This window comes from Nannospalax galili, unplaced genomic scaffold, assembly GCF_000622305.1.
Source record: "Nannospalax galili isolate Female #2095 unplaced genomic scaffold, S.galili_v1.0 scaffold1275, whole genome shotgun sequence".
NCBI classification, from domain to species: domain Eukaryota; kingdom Metazoa; phylum Chordata; class Mammalia; order Rodentia; family Spalacidae; genus Nannospalax; species Nannospalax galili.
Window position 1 is genome coordinate 162,627 of NW_008335578.1, and position 24,570 is coordinate 187,196.

The 24,570-nt window shown below is 41.1% G+C and overlaps 1 protein-coding gene across 1 annotated transcript; it reads left to right on the forward strand.

Moving 5' to 3' along the window:
- Window positions 1-5,809: 5,809 nt before the first annotated feature.
- LOC103731942 (olfactory receptor 7C2-like) lies at window positions 5,810-6,789 on the forward strand. The gene is given in 3 exon segments (XM_008830443.1): window positions 5,810-5,898; window positions 5,900-6,077; window positions 6,079-6,789. Coding segments are annotated over 3 exon segments (978 nt in total).
- Window positions 6,790-24,570: the final 17,781 nt, after the last annotated feature.

The following is a 24,570-nucleotide window of genomic DNA, read 5'->3' on the forward strand; positions in this document are numbered from 1 at the left end:
CCCCTCCCCTCCCCCCTCATCTCTCCAAGGTGAAGAGATCAAAGAATATCACAGTAGAGAAGGTGTTAAGATTGTAAGAGTCAGAGAAAAGTGGGGCAGTGTCTTCCAGAGATAAGACTGTAGCACATAAGAACTCTCACAGCAACTGTGATTGCCTCACAAGATCATGTCAGTCAATATTCCAGCATGATAATGGGAGGAGCTCAATAGCCCATGAGGGGCTATTGATAGCTGATGGCTGCTGGGGAAGGAACAGACAGTTTTCTTCAAGGATCTGACCCCTGGTAGGTCGACCACAGTCCAATGCATGGCCTCCCACACAGAAGTAGTGCTAAAGGAACTCCTGGGTTATTAAAATTAAAAATGAGGAAATGAAGTCAGGAGGTGTTTGGGGGTGCAGGTGCCTGGAGGATTTGGAAAAGCTGAATGGGGAGTAGATATGATCAAAATACATTGTTTGCAAATAGGAAGTACTCAAAGAGTACTCTATTTATTCTATTCGATTAAAAAAAACTCTGTGTCTTACTGTTATTTTCTGGAGCTATTTCTATAATGCTTGAGTTTAACTATGCAAAAGTAACCTATTATCAACTGTCAGAGATAATCCATGGAGCTGTAGAGATGGCTCAGAGAGATGGTCCTCTTATAGAGAACTATGGCGTTCCTAGTACCCACATGGTAGCTCAAAACCTTCCACAATTCCAGTTCCAGGGGATCCAGTGCCCTCTTCTGGCCTCCATGAGCACCAGACTGCATGAGGTGTACATACATACATGCAAGCAAAACATTCATACACATAGAATAAAAATAAATACATAAATAGAGTTCTCTGGGTTTTGTTTTGTTTTGCATTTTGATTGGATGGGGTTTTGTTTTTTGGTTTTGAGATAGGGTCTCCATATAGCTCCAGTTGGCCTATAACCCACTATGCAGACTAGGCTGGCCTCTACCTTATGGAAATCTGGCTACCTTTGTCTCCAGAGTGCTGTAAATAAAACTGTGCCTGGATTCATAAATATTGGGGGGGGGTAAATAAATGATGGTCTCTGGCTGGGAATGCTAAAGGCCATTCAATGGACTTGTTTGAAACAGCAAAACTGACCCCTTTAGAGTCTGACCACACAGAATCCAACCCATCCCTAACTTCACTTCTGTTACCACATGTATGGAACTGTGTCCACACTACACCTTCACTCTCAAGGATAAACGTTGGGACAAAGTCACTGCAATTGGGTCAGTTGAGCAAATCTGACCTCTATTTCCAGTTCCTGATTTGGAACTCAGGGATCACATGGGCTTGAAACTATGCCTGCTGGTATCTTTGACAGGCAAGCTTCATCTGCCATGTTTATGTGTACACGTTTCATGAGCAAGAAACACTATGAGAAGTGGAGATCAGTCAAGAGAGAAAAGAGCATCATGAGCAAATCACCTGGGGGAGAAAACATACAAATCTGGCAAACCAGACCATCTCAAAGACACAAGAATATCTTATTTACTTTCCTAACTCATGTGAAACAAATTGTTCCAGGAATAGAGTGATAATGGAACAATTAAGTTAATGAGCCATTATGGGAATTCAACCATGGAGGCAGTAGAGACACTAAATACTTCCCCCTTGATCCTCTCACCTGTAGTTTAGCAGTCCAAGAAATCAGGGAGCAGAGCTGTACCCTCAAAAGGGACCTAACACTTGATGTCACCCCCTGCCTTTCCTCGGTGCTGAGCTGAACCTCTGTCATCTAGGGAAGAAAGGTTGCAGAGACCACAGCACTCCTGGAGGTTCTGATGGGAAGCGGGTATGAATGGAGATAGTGCTCTCAAAGGGGGCCTTGGGCTCAAAGGGGAGATGCAGTGAGGAGCCTGTTCAGTTAAAGTGTTCTGCCCAATTAGCTCCTGTGTCTCTCTCAACTTCCTCTCAGCTTGATGCCTTCCCTCCCTCTTCTTCAACCCAATTCTGTTATCTTTCAGCTTCTTAGGGTAAATTGATCTTCTCTTAGTTCCCTGCATCATTCAAGGATTTCTTAAGAATTCAGCCATCTCTATCATTTTTCTGAACACTAAAAAGATTTCATTATCCTGTATCAAATATTTTAGAGTCTGGGGAGAAGACTCAGTTGGTAAGCACTTGCTGTGTGAGCTGAGGACCTCAGTTTAGATCCCCAGAACCCACAAAAAACCTGATGTACCTATAGTGCAGACTATAATCCCAATGTTCTATCTTATAATGGGAGGCAGAGACCAGAGAATTCCAAAAAGCTTGCAGTCCCGCCAGCAGCAAATAAGAGACCCTGTCATGAACAAGGTGGAAGGTAAGGGTTGACAGCCACGGTTGTCCTCTGACCTCCCCATGTGCACTGTGGCATACAGGCACACACACACACACTAAGATTTTTAAAAATTCAAATTGTCGTGAGCCGGGACTCTGTCCAGCAGAGTCCAGGAAAGACGACACAGACACCAAGGTGAGGTTCAAGCTTCTGTTTCTCTTCCTTCCTTTATTCTCTCTTATTCTCTCTCATATTCTCTTCATTATCTCACCCACTATGATGCTGCTGCTCGTCGTTCTCCTATATCTCTCACTTCATTCTCCCTTATCTCACACCTCAGCTGTTCATATAGCGTTTCCAACAGCCCTCCCCCAGGCCAGGACCAATCAGGGCACACACACGTGCAGCGGGCAGGCAGAGTGGCAGCTCATTGGCCACGTAGCAAGATCATCAGGCAGGCAGCACCTGTTCGGGCTCACCATGCTTGGAGTAAACAAGCGAGGATCACGAGCCTTGGCAATCAGCCAAGAGTTGAAGTAAACAGCACGAGGCTTGGCAGCCAGCCAGGGCGCCATCTTTGGCTGGCTCGGCCGTGCTCGCTTCCCACATCAAATGTTTGTCACTCATTTTACTTTTTATTTTATGTATCCTTAATATTCTTTGCCATTTTCCAATAAATATATTAATGACTCTATGACTTATAAATATATACACTTTATAGACAAAATGTATTAGCTTTGTAATATTAACCAAATATCAACCAAGTAGACTATTTTTACATAGAAACACCTGTACCACATTGCCTCATTCATTAATTTTAGTTTATCATTCTGACTACTGGTCTTTACTTCTCCTTTACCTATCAAAGGCATCATCCAGAAAGTATTTCTACTTTCAAGGATTATACATATCCATGTTTATGCTATTTATATATTTACATTTTCCTTAGAGCTCAAGTCATCAGTTTTTTCTACATCAAATGATTAGTTTATTTGAGAATATGGAACTGGATTTAACATCATATTGCCTAAACAGACATCGCTGAACACTTGTTTATACTTTTGCTAAAACTGTCTAAAGTGCTCAGACATAAAAGATATGAATTAATGATAAAAACTGCATATGATAGAATTTAATCTGACAGTGAGAATTATGTCATATAGTACAGCTCTAGGATTATTCACTTGAAAGGCATGAAGAAAACTAGCAACTCTACATCTTATCGTGAATTTTAACAATGCTGGAATTTCAAGTGAATAGAACAGAACCTGAAAGGGATGTAATGTGGAAAATGTAATGAATTCCTCAAATTTTTTTAGTTAGTTTATGTATGTTTACTTGTGTTCATCTGTGTGTGGGTGCGTGCACATCAATGCAGGTGCCCATGGAGATCAGAAGAGGGCATCAGATCCCTGGGACCTGGAGTTACAAATAGTAGGGAGCCATACAACAAGGGTGTTAGGAACTGAACCCTGGTCCTTTGCAAGACAAGACTGTGATCTTAACTACTGAGAATGTGATGAATTTATTGAAAACTATTACAGTAATTAAAAGACCCACAAGCAAAACAATACACCTCATCAAGGCAGGTAAGAAGGCTTGTTGTTGTTGTTGTTGTTGTTGCAATAGTAGTGATGTATTGTGGGGGAAGTGCATTCATACTGATGTCAACCTTGAAATACATGAAAATACTGTTAACAACTAATAAAGATAATTTTGTGTTTTAAAATGTTCAGGAAATTTTACTAAAAAAGGGAATGAAATTTCAAGGGAGAGTTGTCCATTACTTCAATAAGAATTTGAACATATACACACAAAAGAAAGGTATTTTTTTTCTTAATTAATTTATAAATTTAACAGACTCTGAAATTCCAGGAGCACTTTTCTTCCAAATGGCTATGTGAAAATAAACATGCAGCAGTGATACCAGGTGGCCTTCTCTATTCCACATTTAAGTCTATCATGAAAACAGGGAAGTAACTGAAAATCTGCTATGAGGATATATGCGATTATTTAAAATAATGTGTTGATTGGAATGTGACAAGGAAATACATAAACTTTTTAAGAAATCAAAGGATACATTTACAGATTGTCCCAAGACAGGAAAATATAAAATGAAAATTAAATTGTATTTGTCATAAGAAAAATTAGAAAGTTATGTAAATATCCACAATGGGCAGGATTTGTCAAACAATACATATGGTAGAATATTTCACATGATCAGAGTCAGGGGCCAAGAGGGAGTGGCTCTGTTGATGGAGCACATCCCTAGCAAGGGCAAAACCTAGGAGCCTCCTCCCATCACTGGCGAAAAAGTCCTCAGATGATGGCTCACTTTAGATGCTTGGAGCTCTCTGTGTTTCAAAATTATATTCTGTAGAATTTGTATAAAAAATAATATAACAGAAATATAAATAATGATTAGATTAAGAGTGGATATTAACAGTCATGAGCAGGCTCACACAAGGAACAGAATATGTGACATGTAGAAATTATACACACACACACACACACACACACACATACACACACACACATACACACACACACATATCCCCCCCAAAAAAACCAAAGTTCTGGTTATTGGCACATATAGTTAGACTTCGGAAATTCCCATCCACATATGCATTAGACAGAACATAGCAGAGCTGCCACCAGGGATGCTGGAGAGGGTTGATTGCACAGAGAACCAAGCAGCCATGGGAACTGTGGTCCTCATAAGAGTGCAGACATCGGGATTCCCAGATAGCTTACAAAACATATATCAGATCACTGATACCACAAAACATATGGGGCTCAGTTGGTCTGAAGGAATTCCAAATACCCATTTCTAACAAGTATTAGAGTGAAGCTGAAGTTGGTTTTCCAGGGAACATTGTTTGAGAACCAACGATCTACACCAACATTTTTAGGTGAAATGGTAACAAATTGTTAGCCAGAAATGAATGATTATTCACAATGCATGACTACTTGAGTTCCTTGGTTATTTTTGCTTTGTTTGTTGTTTGTTTTAAATTTTTGTTGCATTTATTTTACATATTTATCTTTATTATATTTTAATTGTGTATTTCTGCGTGTTCATGTGTGTGTAGGTGTGAGCACATAACTGTAGAGGCCTGAGGAGTTGAGAAGAGGGCATCAAATCTCCTGGAGCTCAAGTCACAGGTAGTTCTGAGCCATCTGACATGGGGACTGGGACTGAACCCTGGTCCACTAGGAGCATTACCAGCTCTGTACTTCTGAGCCTTCTCTCCAGCTCCTACATTTACTTTTATTATGTGTGTGTGCGGGCACATGCGCATGCATAGCACATGAGTGAAGGTCAGAGGACAACTTGTGGGTGTTTTTTTCTTCCACTTTAAGGATCCTAGGGATCAAATTCACATTATCAGCCTTGGAGAAAGGGCCTCTACGTGCTAAGCCATTTTACAAGTCTAATACTTAAGGGTTTAATAGAAGATACTGTCATCACTTTGACGGGAGTCTACCTGTAAATTCTGTGCTCTGTTTTCCCTCCTCTAGGTAATCCCGGCTGTCCTATGGAAAGAGGAAACCAAACGGGAGTTAGAAACTTTCTCCTCCTGGGATTCACAGAGGACTCTGAGCAGCACTTCCTCTTTGGACTACTTCCTGCTCATCCTCCTGGCTATCATCTCAGACCCCCATCTACACATGCCCATGTACTTCTTCCTCTCCAACTTGTCCTTGGATGACATTGGCTTTACCTCCACCACCATCCCAAAGACACTGGTGAATATTCACATGCAGAGCAAATGCATCACCTTCTCAGGCTGCATCGCACAGATTTTTTTTTTTCATTGTGTTTGGGTGCCTGGACAATTTACTCCTGATAGTGATGGCCTATGACCGTTTTGTGGCCATCTGTCACCCCCTGCATTACATGGTCATCATGAAGCCTTTTCTCTGTGGGATGCTGGCCCTGGGGTCTTGGTTGATCAGCCTCATGGGTTCCCTTCCCGGGACTTTGACTGTGTTGAGGCTGTCCTTCTGTGCAAACATGGAAATCCCACACTTTTTCTGTGACCTTCCTGAAGTCCTGAAGCTCTCCTGTTCTGACACTCTCATAAACAACATTGTGGTATATTCTATAACTGTAGTCCTAGGCATTTTCCCTCTCATTGGGATTCTATTTTCTTATTCTCGGATTTTCTCTTCCATCCTGAGAATTTCCTCTGGTGGAGGCAAGTACAAAGCCTTTTCTACTTGCGGGTCTCACCTGGTGGTGGTCCTCTTATTCTATAGCACTGGTCTTGGGGTCTACCTCAGCTCTGCAGCCACACCATCTTCCAGAATGAGTCTGATTGCCTCAGTGATGTACACAGTGGTCACTCCCATGCTCAACCCCTTCATCTACAGCCTGAGAAACAAGGACATGAAGGGGGCCTTAGGGAGACTCTTCAGCAAGATGTGCCTCTTGAGGGACCATACCTGGATGTCCATGAGAAATGATTCCCAGGCTACTAAAAGCAGATCCGCACACCTCCATGCGATGCATTGACTACATTTATTTTTTCAGAAATAAGGTAGTATTCATTTATTATTTGAGAACTTCAGATCATCATATCTGAAAGGTCTCAGATGGAGGCTCAAGAGGGACATGGAAACAGATTTTTGAGATTAAGAAGTTTGTTAGAAGAGTTATTAACATCATGAACAGACAGACAGACAAGAGCGTGGCAGGGGATCTGAGGAGATTTCAGGCCACAGCACCAGGGATAGACAGCATGACAGGGGCTCTAAGGAGAGGAATCAGGGCTGATGTGGCACAGTCAGGGTCCTTTCTTATAGCTCTCTCAGGAAGGGGTAGTTCTCTCTGAGGAAACAGGTTGGGGTGAGGTGGGCCTGCAGCCAGCCTGTCTGATTCCCAGGGAAGAGACAGGGAAGAAGGTGAGAAGCAGGATGTGTAGCCACCAAAACCTTCTTTGATCTAAACTCTCTTCCACCTGGAAGTCCTATAGCTGGAGATTCACAGACAGTAACAGACAACACAGAGAGCACAGTAGGACGCCCCCAGTATCTGTGGAAAGGGAAGGGCTTCTTCAGGCTTTGTGGCCTGAGCAACAGTCTGGTCTGGGTTCTAACATCACATTCTTACAATATTCACACACCCCCGTTTTACCCTTTCAATGCCCCCTGGCTCCCCCTCAACACATCTGCCTCACAACATCATCTCTCTTTTTTTTTTTAAACAACCCACAAAATCCAATGAATGCTGCCCATATGTGTAGGGGTGGGGCTGACCATCGGGGCGTGGGCAACCTGACAGGGGCCCCACCTCCAAAGAATGACTCTCCCTCCCCAGCATCCATCAACTACAACAGCCAATACTCCTCAGTTAGAGGTGGAGCCTCATAAGGTCCTCTCCCTTCAAGCTGGAATGTTGACTGGTTTGATCCTGTGCAGGTCTTGTGCAGGCTACAACAGCTGATGTGAGTGACAGCGGTCCTGTCCTGTCCAGAAGGCAGCATTTCACTGCATTCCTCCCCATCCTCCAGCTCTTACATTCTTTCCACTTCCTCTTCTATGTGTTTTGACTACATCTTAAGTAACTCCTTCTTTCCTCTTCCTTTCCAGTCCTTCCTGCCCTAGGTGCTGTTTGTAAAAGAACATTGGATTACCCTTCTCAACTTCTAACCTGTCATTTTAACTTTGTGTGAATACAGCCTGACCATTCTTTTATGCTATCTATAGTAATAATATATTGGAAATCGTAATTAAGAGCTTTGGAGCAGGAAGAGCACCAAGACAGCAGCAGAGTAACAGCAGCGAGTGGGGGGAGTCAGGACAAGACAGGAGATAAGATGGGGGAGATAAACTGGAGTCCCCCCCCCCCGTGGTTACCCAGGATAGAAATCTTTTGTTCTCCAAACTTTCACATTCCGGTAGCTGTTCCAGCCGTGTACTTATTTATCACATGTATTGCTGTTTTGCCTTTTGCTTGCATTTCCTCATATGTGAATATAAAAGCCTCCCCAAACTGGAGGGGGCTGCTCTGACTCCTTTACAGAAGAATATGTGGTCAGTCCTCTAGAGTGAAATTAAAATCCCTCTCCTCACCTGCATTGGACTTTTGGTCTTTGATTTTTCTGTAGTAGAAATAATATTAACTCAAGGATTCTGCCACCCTACCCGGGGACAAGGATCAGAGAGATGTCTTGGTAGGTGAGGGTGGTCCTCATGAACATGCATAACAACCCAAGTATGGATCCCCAGCACCCATGATAAAAAGCAAATAGGCATGCCTATGCACATCATCTTGAGAGAAAACCTATTGCTTAAAACAATTACTAGGACTGGAGAGGTGGCTCAGTAGTCAAGAGCCCTTACTAGTAGCTCTTGCAGAAGATAACTGCCCTGTAACTCCAATTTCAGGGATCCACCACCTCTGCTGGCCTCCAGGGACACCTGCGCACACATGACATATATTCACACAGACATACACAGTAATAAAAATAAAACTATTTTTTTAAAAAAACAAAGTGTGTAAGAGTCAAGATGGTGAAATGAGATGTGCCATGAGCAACTGGCTTTCAGCCCTGGTTGGGCTGGTCCCTGAAATGCTGAGTGGGTGTGCTGGAAGATGTGTGGAACTGTGGAACCTGACCTTACATCATTCCTGACCTTAGGTGCTGTTATAGTCATGTCAAAATTCTGCGACTTGGCAAAATTTTGTTTCCTTCTCAGCAGATAGTCCTAATTCTTTTTTAAAAAATTATTTTGTGTTGTATTTTTTAAATTTTGTGTGTATGAGTATCTTGCCTGCATGTAAGTGCAGCACATGTGTGCATGGGATGAGAAGAGATATTCCCAGTAACTGGGTCCCCTGTAAGAGCAGCCAGTGTTCTTAACTGCTGAGCCGTCTCTCCAGCCCCAAATGTTTATTTTTATTTTATGTGTATGAGTGGTTTGCCTACATATGTGTACATGTGTCTACCATGCCTGTAGGAACCAGAAGAACGTGACAGATCCCCTAGAAGTAGAGTTAAGTACAGGAGTTAGCCACCATGTGGGTGCTGGGCACTAAACCCAAGTCCTCTGCAAGAGCAACCAGGGCTCTAAGCACTGAGACACCCCTCCAGCGTAGTTCCCATACTTTCGTTCAGCCACTTTCCCTAGCGCCATGCATATGTCATTGTTCACATCACCGCCACGATTTGCAATAGAAAGACTGCTTTTCCTTGTTCCACTTCTCAGATCCAGCACAGAGATGTCCTCAGAGTGCAGCTGCACTACTGACTGCTCTGGGAGGAAAAACAAGCACCTTGGGTTTGCTGCAGTTTGTTTATTACAAAGAAATCATTTTGCCAGTGGAAGGAGGATGTTTCATCTTTAAACGGTGTTTAGGTTGTGGTAATTGTGAAGTCTTTCTTTTTGCTCCACACTAGATTAAGCCAAAACCAATTACAGAACTGAGGGTTGTTTTTAAATGTCTCTGGTTTTGACATGATTATGATAGACATAATTGAGACTGTGAGCAGTAAATTCCAAGTATTCATTAAAATTTTAAATGAAAGTACTGTTTAAAAGTTGTCACACACACACACACACACACACACACACACACACACACTGGCTTGTCCTACTGCAGATTTATTAGACAAGAACAAACCTTTGTTATAATAAAGAAATATAAATACAAGATACCAGGGTTGGTTTCATGTGTGAATGAAACAGTCACACTTTGTGTACAGACACATTTTTTACATGTGTTAAATCCAAGTTTTAATGGAAGACTTTTATCTTGGAGAAGGAACATGTTGTTTTTTTCAGACTTTGGACAGTTTGTTTTTTTTATTTTATATTGAGCTTTTTTACATTTCAAAAGACCCCCTTCCCCACCCTGCCCCGCCGACACCAGACTTCATGTATTCCACCATATGCGTTAAGTCCTATGCAGTCAAGCATTTGTATGGAAGTCAAGCATATGTGTGTATGGAAGAGGAGCCAAGGAGACCACCAACCAGGCAACTCCATGGGGGTGGGGGCAGCAGTTTATTTGAGAGCAAACAGACCACTGGGCTGCCTCTCGGGGAGCAAGGAAACAGCAGCAAAGGAACAGCGGTGAGCAGGGGGAGTCGACATCTTTTCCAGGCAGTTAGGTAATTGGGTAACTTTCCATGATGTAGGCTGGCCATTTTAGCTCAGGATTTGTTGGTCTCTCAACAAGAAGAGGGACTTGCCTGGGGCTAAGTTCAAACCCACCATTTTAGAATATTCGAGCTGCTCCACCATTTTAGGAGCCTGCCAGGAACCTAACATTCCAGCCTTTTGTTCATGATAAGGGACGACAATGCCTTTCTTTAGCTACTTCCTGCTGGACAGGGACATCAGCTAAGGGGGTTGGTCTCAAAAGTCTGGAACATCAGTCTGGAGTGGGGGCTTGGTGGGCAGGTGGTGATAGGAGACCTGAGGGAATTCAGTTAAGAGCATCTGGTTCACTGACCATTGGAACATCTCACTGATTCTATCTTATAAAAAATTTAAAAGGCATGGAATAATTGTTACTATGAGAAAGATGGATACCAGTTGGCCAATGAGGGGAAGGAAAAGTAAAGGCAACAGTAATTAGGTACACATTCTAGGATGGGAACCAGGAGAAGTTGGAACAGGCTGAATTTTCAAATCAGAGTTTCTTGATGAGGGCTTCCAAAAGCATCCATCTACTGGGTTTCTCCTCATTTTTCTTTTGGCTGCCATGGCTGGACTGAAGATTTGCTTTTCATGTACTTTGGTAGTTGTTGGAGTGACTAGAATCACAGTGTGTTTTCTCCCAAATGACCTCTAGACAGGGAGAGAGAAAAGATTTAACCATCATTTCATTTTTAAATAAGAATAGTGTTTTTTTTTCTTTTGGTTGCAGGTAGGGACTTCAGGGTTGATTAGACCAGGATTCAAAGTCTTACACCTTCAGCATTTTCTTATTAAGAACAAAACCATTAGTGAGACATTGTCTAAATAACATCTTATATGAACTTATGCCTAATGTCTGGGAAGTTCACTCTTTAGACTCTTAATGAAATAGTCCAATAATTTTATTCTTTAGTTATACTTTCCTGTTGCATATTTAAGACCATGCAGTTGGCCCAAATAAACCAATTTATTTTTACACTCAAGGTCATTTGAGGATCTGTTCCTCGGGGTCATATGGGCTTGGGAGGAGCCCCTGGCTCCTTTCTTTTATCAGTTCCATCTATGTGAAGATAAGTCAAAGGTCCTGATCAACTGTGGATAGCTTCACTTGGAAGCATGGAGGAAACATTCCCTCTGTGTTGACCCTCCTCTTTGTAGACTGGACACTTGTTTGAGTCCTTCTAGTGGGGTCTCCATGACCTCCCTGAACTGGAGGACAGTTGACTCATCACAGTTACAGAACATTTCAAGATATGCTCCTTAGTCCCCTGAAATTTAGTCAACCTTGGAGGGCAAGGAACAAAAACTGTTCTATAAGTCCCTCTGACCAGATTAGTATAGGCCTCAAAGTAAGGCTGTTAAACACCCAAGAAGGTTAGTTATACCAATGTGATACTTTAATTACCATGTAATATGTAGATAAAGCTTTGGCAAAAGCCAAATGTTCTCAGATAAACCTTGACTAGACATATATTTTGTTTCTTAAACTAGTTGACTGAACTATGACCTTAGAAACTTAAAATTATCTATACATAATTTCTGTCTTATCCTTTAGATATCTTATCAAAACTATGCAGAACTTTATCACTTCCATAGACTTCTAATTTTTTTTTTTTTTTTTGCTATTCTGGAAATATCCAGCCATCATAATCTTCATACATAAATCCTTCTTAATAAAATATCTCCATTTCCATACCCTTTTAACATCTTCTTCACCTTCTCATTTTCTTTTTTTAATACCATGAGACATAATAACATTAACAAATATATTTTCCATCTGTTGTGAGAATTCTCTTCCTGGGGATACTTAGCAACGTTTATCCCCTTTCTAAGGTTCCAGTGTCAAACCAATGTTTGATTACATTAAAGTTCACCCTAGGGAACCAATGAATTTACTGAGTTTATTTACAGATATGAGTGAGGGGTTACTGATGTAAATAGGTGACCTGAGAGTAGTTGCACTGGAAAATTTTCACCCAGCATGGATGCTGATTTTTCTATGAAGCCTTCCCAAGATTATATACAATAATCTTTCCCAAATTCAGGAGATCATTTTCAATTAGGGTTGAACTATATACACCTGGCTGGAGAGAATGGCTAGATATGCAGGTGTGGGTCCAATGACCGAGCTTACCCTTCCTTTAATGAAGGTACACAACTGTCAACAAGCCCAATTGTGATGATCGTTAGCACACCTGAAGTCATAAAGATGGCAGTTATTTGGCTCAGAAGAGTGCTCTGCAGCATCATCTTATTAAAAGAACATGGGATCCAAATTACACACATGATAATATAATGCATTAATATTACCTGTTTACACACTGTGCTTTCTAATTTCCCAGGTAAACCTTATAGAAAATATAAAACCATTAATAATCTTTTTTTACTTCATGTAGTTCAGAGAGTGGTCTACCAAAACCTTGCTTTAGGTTTTGAAGGAATGTAGATACTAGATAGAGAGAAGCAACTGGTACAGAGCAAAATATCAAATTGAAGTTCACAATATCCACCATAATCAATTAAGAAAAACTGTGCTTTAACTCTGCTCAGATCTTCAATAACTTTCTTAACAACATTCACAAATTTACCATTTGTTGTGAGAATTTACCAAGCAATTAATATTTTGCCTCAGATAATAGATGATAGATAGATAGATAGATAGATAGGTAGATAGATAGATAGATGATAGATAGATAGAAGATAGATAGATAGATAGAGGTATACTTAAAATTAATTTATATGTTCGAGTAATAGGAAATATGTTGTAGCTAAGGAGTAAAGAGATAACGTTTTTAGATAGATAGATAGATAGATGATAGATAGATAAAGATAGATAATAGATGAGATAGATAGATAGATAGGTAGATAGATAGATAGATGATAGATAGATAGAAGATAGATAGATAGATAGAGGTATACTTAAAATTAATTTATATGTTCGAGTAATAGGAAATATGTTGTAGCTAAGGAGTAAAGAGATAACGTTTTGACCTGAAAAAAAATTTGTGTTAATTTAAGTTTTAGTTTGTATGAGACTTCTATGAGACTTTATTTATAAGTCAATGTAATATCAAGTAAATTGATTTTAAGAAACATAAACTGATGTTGACTGTGTATACCTATCTAATTACATATAAGATAGATTCTAGTAACTAAGATTTTGTAATTACTCTTTGTTGAAAATATGGTTTTTGTTATTTTTAAACCAAAACATCTTTGAAACAAACAAAATGCATACCTTAAAAAACTTGAAAGCAAACTAAAACCAAAACAAAGGTATTTAAAAACTAGGATTTCACACAACCAGCTTAGATGCTGTTTTTTATAAGCAATTAGCATTTGAAAGTTTTGTGAAACACTTAATGGGCCCGGAGATACTGTTTAATAGATTTTAAAATAATTAGGGTGTCCATTTATAAGGCCTTTGACTATATCATCAAAATATTTATAAATTTGTACACGTGTATTCTGACTACTCATGCCAAAACAAAACCAATAATTCTTGTGCATAATAAAACAATGAGAAAGGAGAAAAAAACTAAAGTAGCCACAGTTCCAAACTTTTCTTGACACACACGATACATGAAAACAGTTATCATGGACACACATAACACAATTACCCGAAATCCAAGTGCACCAAAGTATGAAGATAGAAGCGTTAACTAGTGAAAAAGCTTAGTGGTCTCAAAGAAAGGGTTAAGTAGATTTAAGGTAGAATCCCTTTGTGATGGGATTAAAAGATTAGAATTTCTTGTCATAAACCAAATTTTGAAAGAGAAGACTAATATTTAATGTTTTTTACAGAGGGTGATGCCTTTACATATGAAACCCAGCAAAGTTCTAAGTTATTAGCGTAACATAAATCAGAGGAGACAGGAAGGACTCAAAATAATTCCATTTAGAACCAGGTTAAAATAATGTTAAAATTTAAACTCCCATTGTGGAGGTCAATTACCTCCTTAGTCTGACATAAAAGTGTGTTGACCTTGTTGCAAAACAATAGAGATAGTTGGAATCTCATGCTTTTCTATGATCCAATTAAGACTCCAAGATGAAATAAAACAAAAATTGCAAGAGGATTAGGACATGTGATTGAATGTCTGCAGTCCAGGAAATTACTAAGTAACCATGAACACCTAGTGTCAGTAGTACTGGTAAATTTCTGGGTGTTGCCATTTTGAATTGTGCCATGTTGTTGAATTAAGATTTTGAAAATGTTACTGTCTAAGATGGCAACCAAGATGGAGACCAGGTCATATGGTTGCCTCATTCTTGGTGAGGTCAGCAGCCATGATGACAACCAGGCCACATGGCCACCTTAAATAAGTCCATCCCCCACCAGGATATAAGCCCTGTCTCACAGACTGAATGTGGACAGAAATCCTTTTTACTTCTAGAAAGCACCCAGGTAAGTTAGACTTAATATAACAGGAAAAATTACTCTCAGATACATAGACCCAATAGGAAAGCACAGCAAAGGAATCCATGGTCTTGAACCAGGGAAGGGAGTCCATGTCTCTCACCAGTCTGCAACCGTGAATTGTAAGCAATGTCCTCCAGATCTCTTCAGCTTTAGATATAGGCTGTTGCTGGAATAGAAAGTCACAAGACAGCAGAAAAAAATGGGGAGCTATGTCCAGCACATAAATTACTGGATTGTTGCTCTGAAAGCATATGTCTCACCAGAGATGGCCTCTGACTTTCCATGTTCACTGAAATTTAAAATGCTTAGATCTAGTTAGAAAAGCAGCCACCTTGGAACCACATGGTCTGAGCACTGCTTGCTCTGTTTCCCTCCTCCCCCCGCCCCTCCCCCCACTCCCAAAAGCCTGAGTAAAAGTTCAGGAAAGAAATGACTTTTAAAACCTTGACAAGTGGTTTGAAGCCTCAAATGCCCTAAGGCAAAATAGCAAGATTAAAAGAATAGTTCACCTGCCAAATTTCAGAGCACCTGTAAAAAAATTTCCATATGGCCAACAAATAAATAAATTATTGGAATTTGGGGATCCGTAGTGGTCAGCAAGATGGCATGCGGAGAAACAGCATCCCCTAGAGGGTTGTTGGTCTCATTTATAAAGGAATTTGCCCAAACAGAAGTTTAGGACAAAGACATAAGACCATGTCCCTTTAGAGCCTGCAGGCAGGTCAGACAGGTGGCAGATTGGCAGCCACACGGCGGGGAGAAGAAAGCTTTAAAGAAAGGTAAAGAAGTACAAGATGCTGAGCAACCTAAAGTGTTAATGAAAGCATGCTTAGAAAAGGGATAGAAAGAAGAGACATTACAATTTTCTGAAAAGCTTTGAAAAGCAGGAAGACTTGCAGAGACCTAAACATCTGCAGCTGGTTTCAGAAACAGAACACGGGTTACTGGAGGAGAAGAGGGGAAAGGGATATGGAGCGTTTTTACTGTGCAGGGAATCCATAACTAGTTACAGGGAGGAAGAGATAGCCTAGAGTAAAGGATGGAAGAAAGGAGACCTAAAATTGGATTGAACAGTATCAGAGATCATCTAGAACAAAGTGAGGAAGAAAGACACTGGGAGAGCACAAAGACAGGGAGAACGATGGAGGACAGAACCTTCCAAGCCCATGGCAAGGAAGAGAGAAGGAAGGGGCCTAGTGGGAATCTCCAGGAGCTTCTGAGCCACCTAAGTCTTAGAGTTCCTTCCAGGTTCAAGACAAGGAAGAAGGTGAGGTCTTCCCAGAGAAGCAGCAGCCTTGAGAGGTGTCCCTATCACAATTGCCATTCCCAGCAAGAATAGAGCCCAAGTCGTTTGTCAAGATGACCCAAGGACAAGCAAGGGGCAGCCCCAGCGAGGCATGAAAGATGTTCAGCATACTGGTAAACTGAGTTGAACACCTCTGGAGAGAAGGGAAGACCTTCAGGCAGGAAGGTAGAGGAAGGACGGAGAGTAAGAGATGGAGAAGAGAGGGACAGGGAACAGAAAGAAAGAAGGCAGAGAAACTGATCTGCAGCTCTGTGGGAGAGCAATTACCCAAACTCTATAGAGGGTGAGTGGGGCAGAGGAAATCAGATGGACTCATGCTCTCAGGCTGGATGTGGTGAGTGGTGGGAGCCAGCATAGTCTGTATCACAGGCAGGAGCACCTGGTCAGCAGTTTAGTTCAGTAAAAGGAAACCAGGTCATAAGTAACCCAGGCATTCTCCTCTGGGGTTTCAAGCACCATATGTATGGAAGAGGAGCCAAGGAGACCACCGACCAGGCAACTCCATGGGGGTGGGGCACAGCAGTTTGAGAGCAAACAGACCACTGTGCTGCCTTTCGGGGAGCAGGGAAACAGCAGCAGAGAAACAACAGTGATGGGGGAGTCAGACATCTTTTCCAGGCAGTTGGGTAACGTCACATGATGTAGGCTGGGAAGTTTAGCTCAGGATTGGTTGGTCTCCTAACAGGAAGAGGGACTTACCTGGGGCTAAGTCCAAACCTGCCATTTTGGACTATGCGAGCTGCTCAGCCGTTTTAGGAGCCTGCCAGGAACCTAACAATATCCTTCGGTGCAAATTCATCCACTGGCATCTAATCAGCCTATCTAGAAATCATAAGTAAAGCCTACTCTATCTCACACAGTAGTAATCAGTCTCCAATAGTTCCAAGACTAAAGCTGCCCCACCACCCTTAAACATTTTGTTCATTCTTCCAAGGAAGGACCAACTGACCCTGTGAATTTAGCTGAAAGAGTGATAAGAGAAAGCAGCTTGCATGTGGCCCTCATACTCTCAGTGCTTAGGAGGTTAAGGCAAGAAGATCAGAGGTTCAAGGCCACCTTGAGCCAAAGGTGAGACTCTTATCTAAAAAGAATTAATGTAAAATGAAGAAAGGAAAAACAGTTTTGAGTCCAATGAGGCAAGTCTGTTCATCTCCCTAGTGCAAGAGGTTCCCGTGTCAGACTGCTGCATCCTTTTCTGTGGAGTCACATGTACCCTATGACACTTCGATTTTCCATGTGAGTTAGGCTGGAAGAAAAGCGGCATATGTGCTTTATCAATTAAGAAGATGTGATGTGCCTTCAACTTTGGACACAAAGGGGTTAAGGAAAAAATAAAAACACTTCCCATATAAGTCCTTTTGATAATGGGTAAATCGGGGCCCCTCTTAGGGTTCTTAGTCTCATTAATACAAGAATTTAAGAATAGACTCAAACAGAAACTCAAGGACAGTTTTTTCTTGTTTAAAAGAAAAACTCTCAGAGTGAGAAAGCTGTGTATCTCAGCAGTTTCCCAGAGGAGAATAGAGGGGCGAAGAAAAAAAGTCATAGCCCATTGAAGGCAGGCATGGAGGTGAGAAACTTGGCAGACTAGCAGCCATGTGGCAGTGAGGAGAGTTTTAGAGAAAGAGTAAGGAAGCCCCAAACGTTGGGACACCCCAGAGTGTGAAGGAGAGCATGCTTAGAAAAGAGAGAGAAAAAAAGAGAGGTTATACTTTTCTGAATTCTCTAGAAAAGTGAGCAGATGTAGAAAGACACTGCATATCTGTGGTCTAATCAGTGAATGCATTAGGGAGCAAGGATTCCAGCAGGAAAAGTTCACCCTCTCATGAATGCTCTAGTCATTCTGCCTATCTCTTTCACATGGCTTAAGTGAACCCACCTTCCTAATGGTAGGTGAATGACTGAAAAACTGGAATACTTGGTCTCCACTCAGGTCACAGATTTTGTTCTCTTTTTCTTGTTGTTTTCTAATATCCTTTATTTTGATTTTGATTTTGATTATTTTGTTTGTCTTTTTACTTATTTTTTCAATATATGCTTTTTACTGAATTTTGGGGCATTTCATATAGTACATCTTAATCATATTTACACCCCCTCCCCTGTCTACAGCTTCCTTCGCCATATCCCCCCAACCAGACCTCATACATTCTGTCATATATATTAAAGTCTATCAATTAACTTTGGGTCCCAAGATGTTCCCCAGTATAAGTTCATCCACTGGAGCCAGGTCAGCCTATCTAACATCACTCCCTTAAAGAAGACCAACTCTCCTTTGCCCATCAGTAATCAGCTGCCAATAGCTCCCCAGTTAAGGTTTGGGCCTCCCGCCCATTTCTCCAGTTCTATTCTGGGTTTTTGTCTGGTTTGAGTTTGCACAGGTCTTGGGCATGCTGTCACCATTGCTGTAAGTTCATATGAGCAAGTTCTCAGAAGTTTGGGAGGCTTTATTTCCTCATGGTCATCCATCACCCCTAGCTCTTGCAATCATTCAAGGCTCTTTTCCTCAGTGATCCCTGAGCCCTGAGTGAATGAGGTTTAATTTAGGAGTCCTACCCAGGGACACACACTCTGCAATCTCTTATACTCTACATTTTGGCCAGTTGTGGCTTTCTGTATTAATCACCCTCTGTTGCATGAGGAAGCTTTGCTGGTGAGAGTTGAGAAATGCATTAATATTCTCTCTACCCCTTGTCCCACCATGTACCATGAGCCTTAGGTGTAGAGTTTCCATTGTAGATGTGTCACTTAGGGACAGGTATCTCCCAGACACTTACTCTGTGTGTGTGACTAGTTGTGGAAACTCTGTAATAGTTTCCATCTGTTGCAAAAAGAAGCTTCTTTGATGAGTGGCGGCTAGTATACTCTTCTGTAAATAAAAGGATCCATATTTACATACAGTAAATTACATTTGTCTAGGGATGTGACAGGTGCCGGGTTTTCTCTAGGAGTTTGGGAGTTCTCCCTCTGTTTCTATCTTCTTGAATAATTTTAGTGCTATTGGTTGTAGATCTTCTTTCAAGGTCTGGTAATATTCAGCTGTGCATTCATGTGGGCCTGGACATTTTTAAGTTAGGAGGATTTGCATTACTATTTTTACTTCCTTATTTTTGATGGGTCTGTTTAAGTTGTTGATCTCTTCTTGGTTTAATTTTGGTAGTTTCCATGAATTTAAAAATTCATTCATTTCTTTTAGATTTTCAAGTTTAATAGAATGTGAGTTTTTAAAGTGTTTCCATATAAGGTTATGGGTCCTTTTTTGGTGTCTTTTGTGATGTTTCCCCCTTCATCTCCGATTGTGTTGATTTGGATTTTCTCTTTCTTTTGATTAGCTGAGGTAAGGATATATCTATCCTGTTTTTTTTTTCAAAGAAAAAGCTCTTAGATTCATTGATTCTTTGTATTATTTTCTTTGTTTCTATTACATTAGTTTCTGTTCTTTTTGTTATTTTTATTTTATGTGAATGACTGTATTGCCTACATACATGTAAGTGCACTTGTGCAATGTCCATGGAGGTCAGAAGAAGATGTTGGATCCCTTGGAACTGGAGTTACGGATGGTTGTTAGCCACCATGTAGGTGCTGGGAACTGAATAGCAAGTGCTCTTCACCACCGAGTCATCTCTCCAGCCTCTCTGCTCAGTTTTTATTATTTCTTTTCATCTTTTGGGTTTAAATTTAATTTGTTCTTGCGTTTCCAAATTCTTGAGTTGTACCATTAAGTCATTTTCTGATTTTTTTTTCTCTTTTTTGAGACAGGATCTCCCTGTGTTCCCAGGTGACCTGAGCTCACTATGTAGACCAGGCTGGTCTTGAACTCACAAGGATCTACCTGCCTCTGCCTCCCGAGTGCTGGGATTAAAGGTGTGCGCTACCACGCCCGGCTAAAGGGCAGCCGGAGACAGCACTCATTTGTGGGTGCTGGGAATCGAACCTTTAACGTTTTAGTTGTTAGCCTTAGCCTTTAAAGGTTGCGCTATCCCTCCAGCCCCTGATTTTTTAATGCAGGCACTTAGAGCTATGAATTTCCCTCTGTATCCCAGAGCTTGCTGCAGAGTTAGCTGCGGAGAGTTAGCGGCCTGGGGAGCTATTGGAACTGATGGAGGAGGAGGTGTATGGCTACTGTGGAAAATGGCCAGGGTGACCCGCAAGTGAGGAATCGAGAAGGGGCATTGACAGACCTTGGGCGAGACCGCGGGCCTACGGGGCACGGCCCGGGCGAAAGCTAACGGAGACTGTGGGCAGGGCACCGAAGCAACCAGAATGGGTGCCACTTGGCGCACCCAGCGATTGCTTTTTAAATCACCCCACACTCCCTGCCATAAAGGAAACCCCAAAACTAAAAAAGTCTTGTGTGAGTCTGTGAGCCTGGGGCCTTGGGAGGAAGCCTCCCTAAAAGGGAAAAGGGAAGAAAATTTTAGTGCAGCACCCTCTTAGGACTGCTTTTAAAGTGTCCCAGAGGTTTTACTGTGCTGTGTTATCATTTTCATTTAGTTCCAGGAATTTATATTTCTTTTATTTATATCTTGATGTCTTCTTTGACTCATTCATTCAGGAGTGTGCTCTTTATTCTCCATGAGTTCATATATTGACTAGAGCCTCTTTTGCTGTTGATTTTTACGTTTTACTGTGTTGTGGTCTGATAGAATACATGGAATTACTTCAATATATTTGTATTTGTTGAAGTTTGTTTTGTCTTCCATGGACTGCTGAGCTTAATTGTATATTTTGTGCTTGGGTAGAATATTTGGCAGCTGTCCATTAGTTCTACTTGATGTGTTTAATTTAGATGTTTATCTGTTTATTCTTTAGCCAGATGGCCTATTAGAGAAAGTGAGGTATTGAAGTCACCTACTGTTACTGAGTTGGGGTTAATCTGTGCTTTGAAGTCAAACAGTAATGTGTTTTATGAAACTGGGTGCACCAGAGTTTGATACATATATATTCATGATTGTTAAGTTCTTCATCAACTGTTCCTTTGATCAGAATGTAGTGATCCTCTTTATCTCTTCTGATTAATTGTAACTTAAACTCTTTTGTCAGATATTAGAATAATAACTCCCAGTTGTTTCCTAGTGTTATTTTCTTGGAATATTTTTTCCATCCTTTGGAGGTAAAGTGAGTTTCTTGTAGATAAAAAATAAAGGGGTTTTGTTTCTTAATCCATTCAACTAGTCTGTGTCTTTTGACTGGGGAGTTGAGGCCATTGATACTTAGAGTTATTGTTGAAAGGTGGAGATCAGTTGCCGTCATTTTACTTTCTATTGTGTTCTTGGTCTTATTTTGTTTTCTGTTCTCTGTACCTTCATTGTTTTCTTTCTGTGATCTCTTGAATATGATCAGTTAGTTCTTCTTTCAGTCTTTTGTATTGCTTCAGGTATTCTCTGTAGGGCTGGTTTGGTGGACATGAATTCTTCCAGCCCATTCATGACATGGAAGACATTTTTCCTGTTCAACTATGATAGACAGTTTTGCTGGGTGAAGTATTCTGGGTTGGCACCTATGGTCATTTAGAACTGGGAATATATTGCTCTACGCTTTTCTGGATTGCCTTGAAAAATAGCTATAATTGATGGGTTTTCCTTTCTATATAACCTGTAGCTTTAGTATTCTTTCTTTGTTCTGTACATTTAGTGCTTTGCTCTGATATGCCCTGGGGAGTTTCTGTCCTGGTCCTCTCTAATTGGTGCTCTGTGTGCTTCTTGTATCTCTATAGGCATGTCTTTTCTTAATTTAGGGATGTTTTCTTCTAAAATCCTGGTTAATACCGTTAACCTGAGATCCTTCTCTTTCCTTCATGATATGTAGATTTGGTCTTCTCATCACGTCCCACATTTCCTGTGTATTCTATTACTGTATTTTTTTAATTTTTCATATTCTTTGCTTGAGCAGTCCAGTTCAACTTTGTCATCCATTCTTGATATTCTGTTTTCCATTTCATTCATTCTGCTTGTGAGACTTTCTCCTGTGGCTTCAAGCTCGCTCACTGAAATTTTGCAGTTCCATCCTCTTTTCAGCTTGAGTTTTCTTCAATATTTCTAATCTATTTTGTGAATTCACTTTTCATATCTTAAATTGGTTTTATCGTTTCATTCAGCAGGTGTTTGTTCCTATCTACTTTCTTTGAGTTTTTTTCTATTCTCTTTAAAGTCGTTGACTTCTTTGATAATGTTTATGATTGTTCTTTTAAATTCTGAATACTGGGGTTCCTCTGAGTAGTTCTCACTATATAGTCCCCTTCTATAAGACTGGTGGGTTTTGGTGAAGACATATTATCTTTGTTTTTCATATCATATGTGGTGTGGTATGGGCATACCAGTTTCTTTTGTTGGTTATGTGTTTGATATGACCTTCTGGCCTGCCTTTGTTTAGCTGAAGTTTGGTTCTGTTTATATTGTTAATATATCTTGGTTGCTTTCTGGTCGGGCATGAATAGTTAGTTGGTCTATGCTTCAGTTTCTCACTTTTGATTTTTTATTTGTGAGACAGGGTGCATAGGGCAAGGGTGGTTCCAAGCTCATTAGTCAAGAACTCTCCAACATGGTGACAGGGCCTAGGCTCAATTCAAGACTAGAGTCAAGCTAGGCAGAACAATCAGGAGGGGCCTAGGGTCAAGGAGGGGATGGGAGCAGCAAGGAGTCTGTCTAACTAGCTAAAGAGAGTAGTTGTGGTCCCTGGAATAGGAAAATGTAGCTAGTCTTGGAACAGGGGGATCAAGATGTAGTGGGTGGGAGCTGGCTTAGGATGCTAGTAAGAAGTCTTGGCCAGAAGAACAGGAGGGGGCCTAATCCCAGCCCAGGAATGGGGACAGTGAGGGCAGAGGGAATGTAGCAGGTGAGAGTGCAAAGGAATCAAGGTCTGATTTAGCATGGTAGTCTGGAAGTCTCAGGCAGGATGATCAGGAGGGGGCCTAGGCCCAAGGCAGAAGTAAGGACAATGTGGGAAAGGTCTAACTAGCAAGGCAGCATGGGTGTGGGAGAGTGTAGCTGCCTTGGATCAAGATGAGATTTTATTCTCTTGACGACAAGTTTTCTCTTAGGGTGACTTTCTTCCTACTGTAATACTTTCTTCTAAAAAATGACTTATGTAGCATCATCTGACTTCAGGGTATTTTTATATTATATAGTTGCATTTTTATAAAAGCATAAGTAACCTTTCCTTCAAAAATAAAAAGGCAAAAATAAAATAGTTTCTATAGGGCACCTGAGAACAGGAACAGAAAACAACCACCAGTCAGAGAGCCTGAATTTAACCTACCACAGCCCAGGAGTGAGACAGCCTGAGCAGGCAGTGTAAGACCAGGAGGGCTTAAATAGATGCTGAAAGACTGAAGGACACAGGCTACAGGAGACTCTATTGAGAGAGTGAAGTGCATAGGGCAAGGTTAACCCCACACTTGAGGACCAAGGTCTCTTCAACTGAGAATAGCACTGGAGTTTAAACAGCCTGAGCCTGAGGTCAGTCCATAGAGCAATGTCTGGAAGAACCCATTGGCCTTTCATGGCTGTAGAGCCTAAGAACTCTGAAGTGCATGCTTCCAGAATGTTCAGTATTACTCAGGCACTAGAGAGATGGCTCCGGACTTCAGTGTGCTGCTCTTGCAGAGAACCTGAGCATAATTCTCAGCACCCATGTTGGCTGTCTTATAACCACCTGTAACTCCAGTTCAGGGGATCTGACTCCCTCTTCTAGACTCAGCAGGTACTGACACCTTCACAACCCAACAGAGACACACATGTACACATAATTAAAAGAGGCCCTAAACCTGTACAGATTCTAGTGCTGTGGATGGTTCTTATGTCCCAGAATGCACTTAAGAGACACCCTCAATCTATAACATTAACCATCCCAGGGCTGTGGTCAGTGGAGTCTCTGGAATGTGAACCTGTCCAGGCCACAGACTGCACAGCTAAGTCTCTGTGCAGGCCTCTGGTATGCACAGAAAGGAAACTACTCAGGTAAATATGGCTCTTGCTCAATAAAGGCTCAACTCCAGAGCAAATCACAGGAAAGACACGCGTGCACAAGTTCAACTGACTCCCTTTCCTTCTGTGTAACTGGAGTTGCCAATTTTTGAGGGCCCAGAAAGTTGAGCTAACACGTCATCCTTTTTCTTACTTGGTTTTAATTTCCCCCCTTGCGTTTGCCCTTTTTTTTTTTTTTTTTTTTTTTCTGTACTTTCGAAGTATCTTTCCATTATCAGATTTCTAATTGGGTTTGGTGGCTTTTTGTTTGTTTGTTTTGTTTTGTTTTGTTTTGTTTTTTTGGATACAGGGTCTCACTAGGTAGCCCCAGTTTGCCTCAAACTTGCTATGCAGACCTGGCTGGCCTCAATCTCACAGTTATCTGCCTGCTTCTGCCTCCTGAGTGCTGGGATTAAAGGTGTATACCACCATGTCTGCATTTTTCTTTACTTTTGAGAA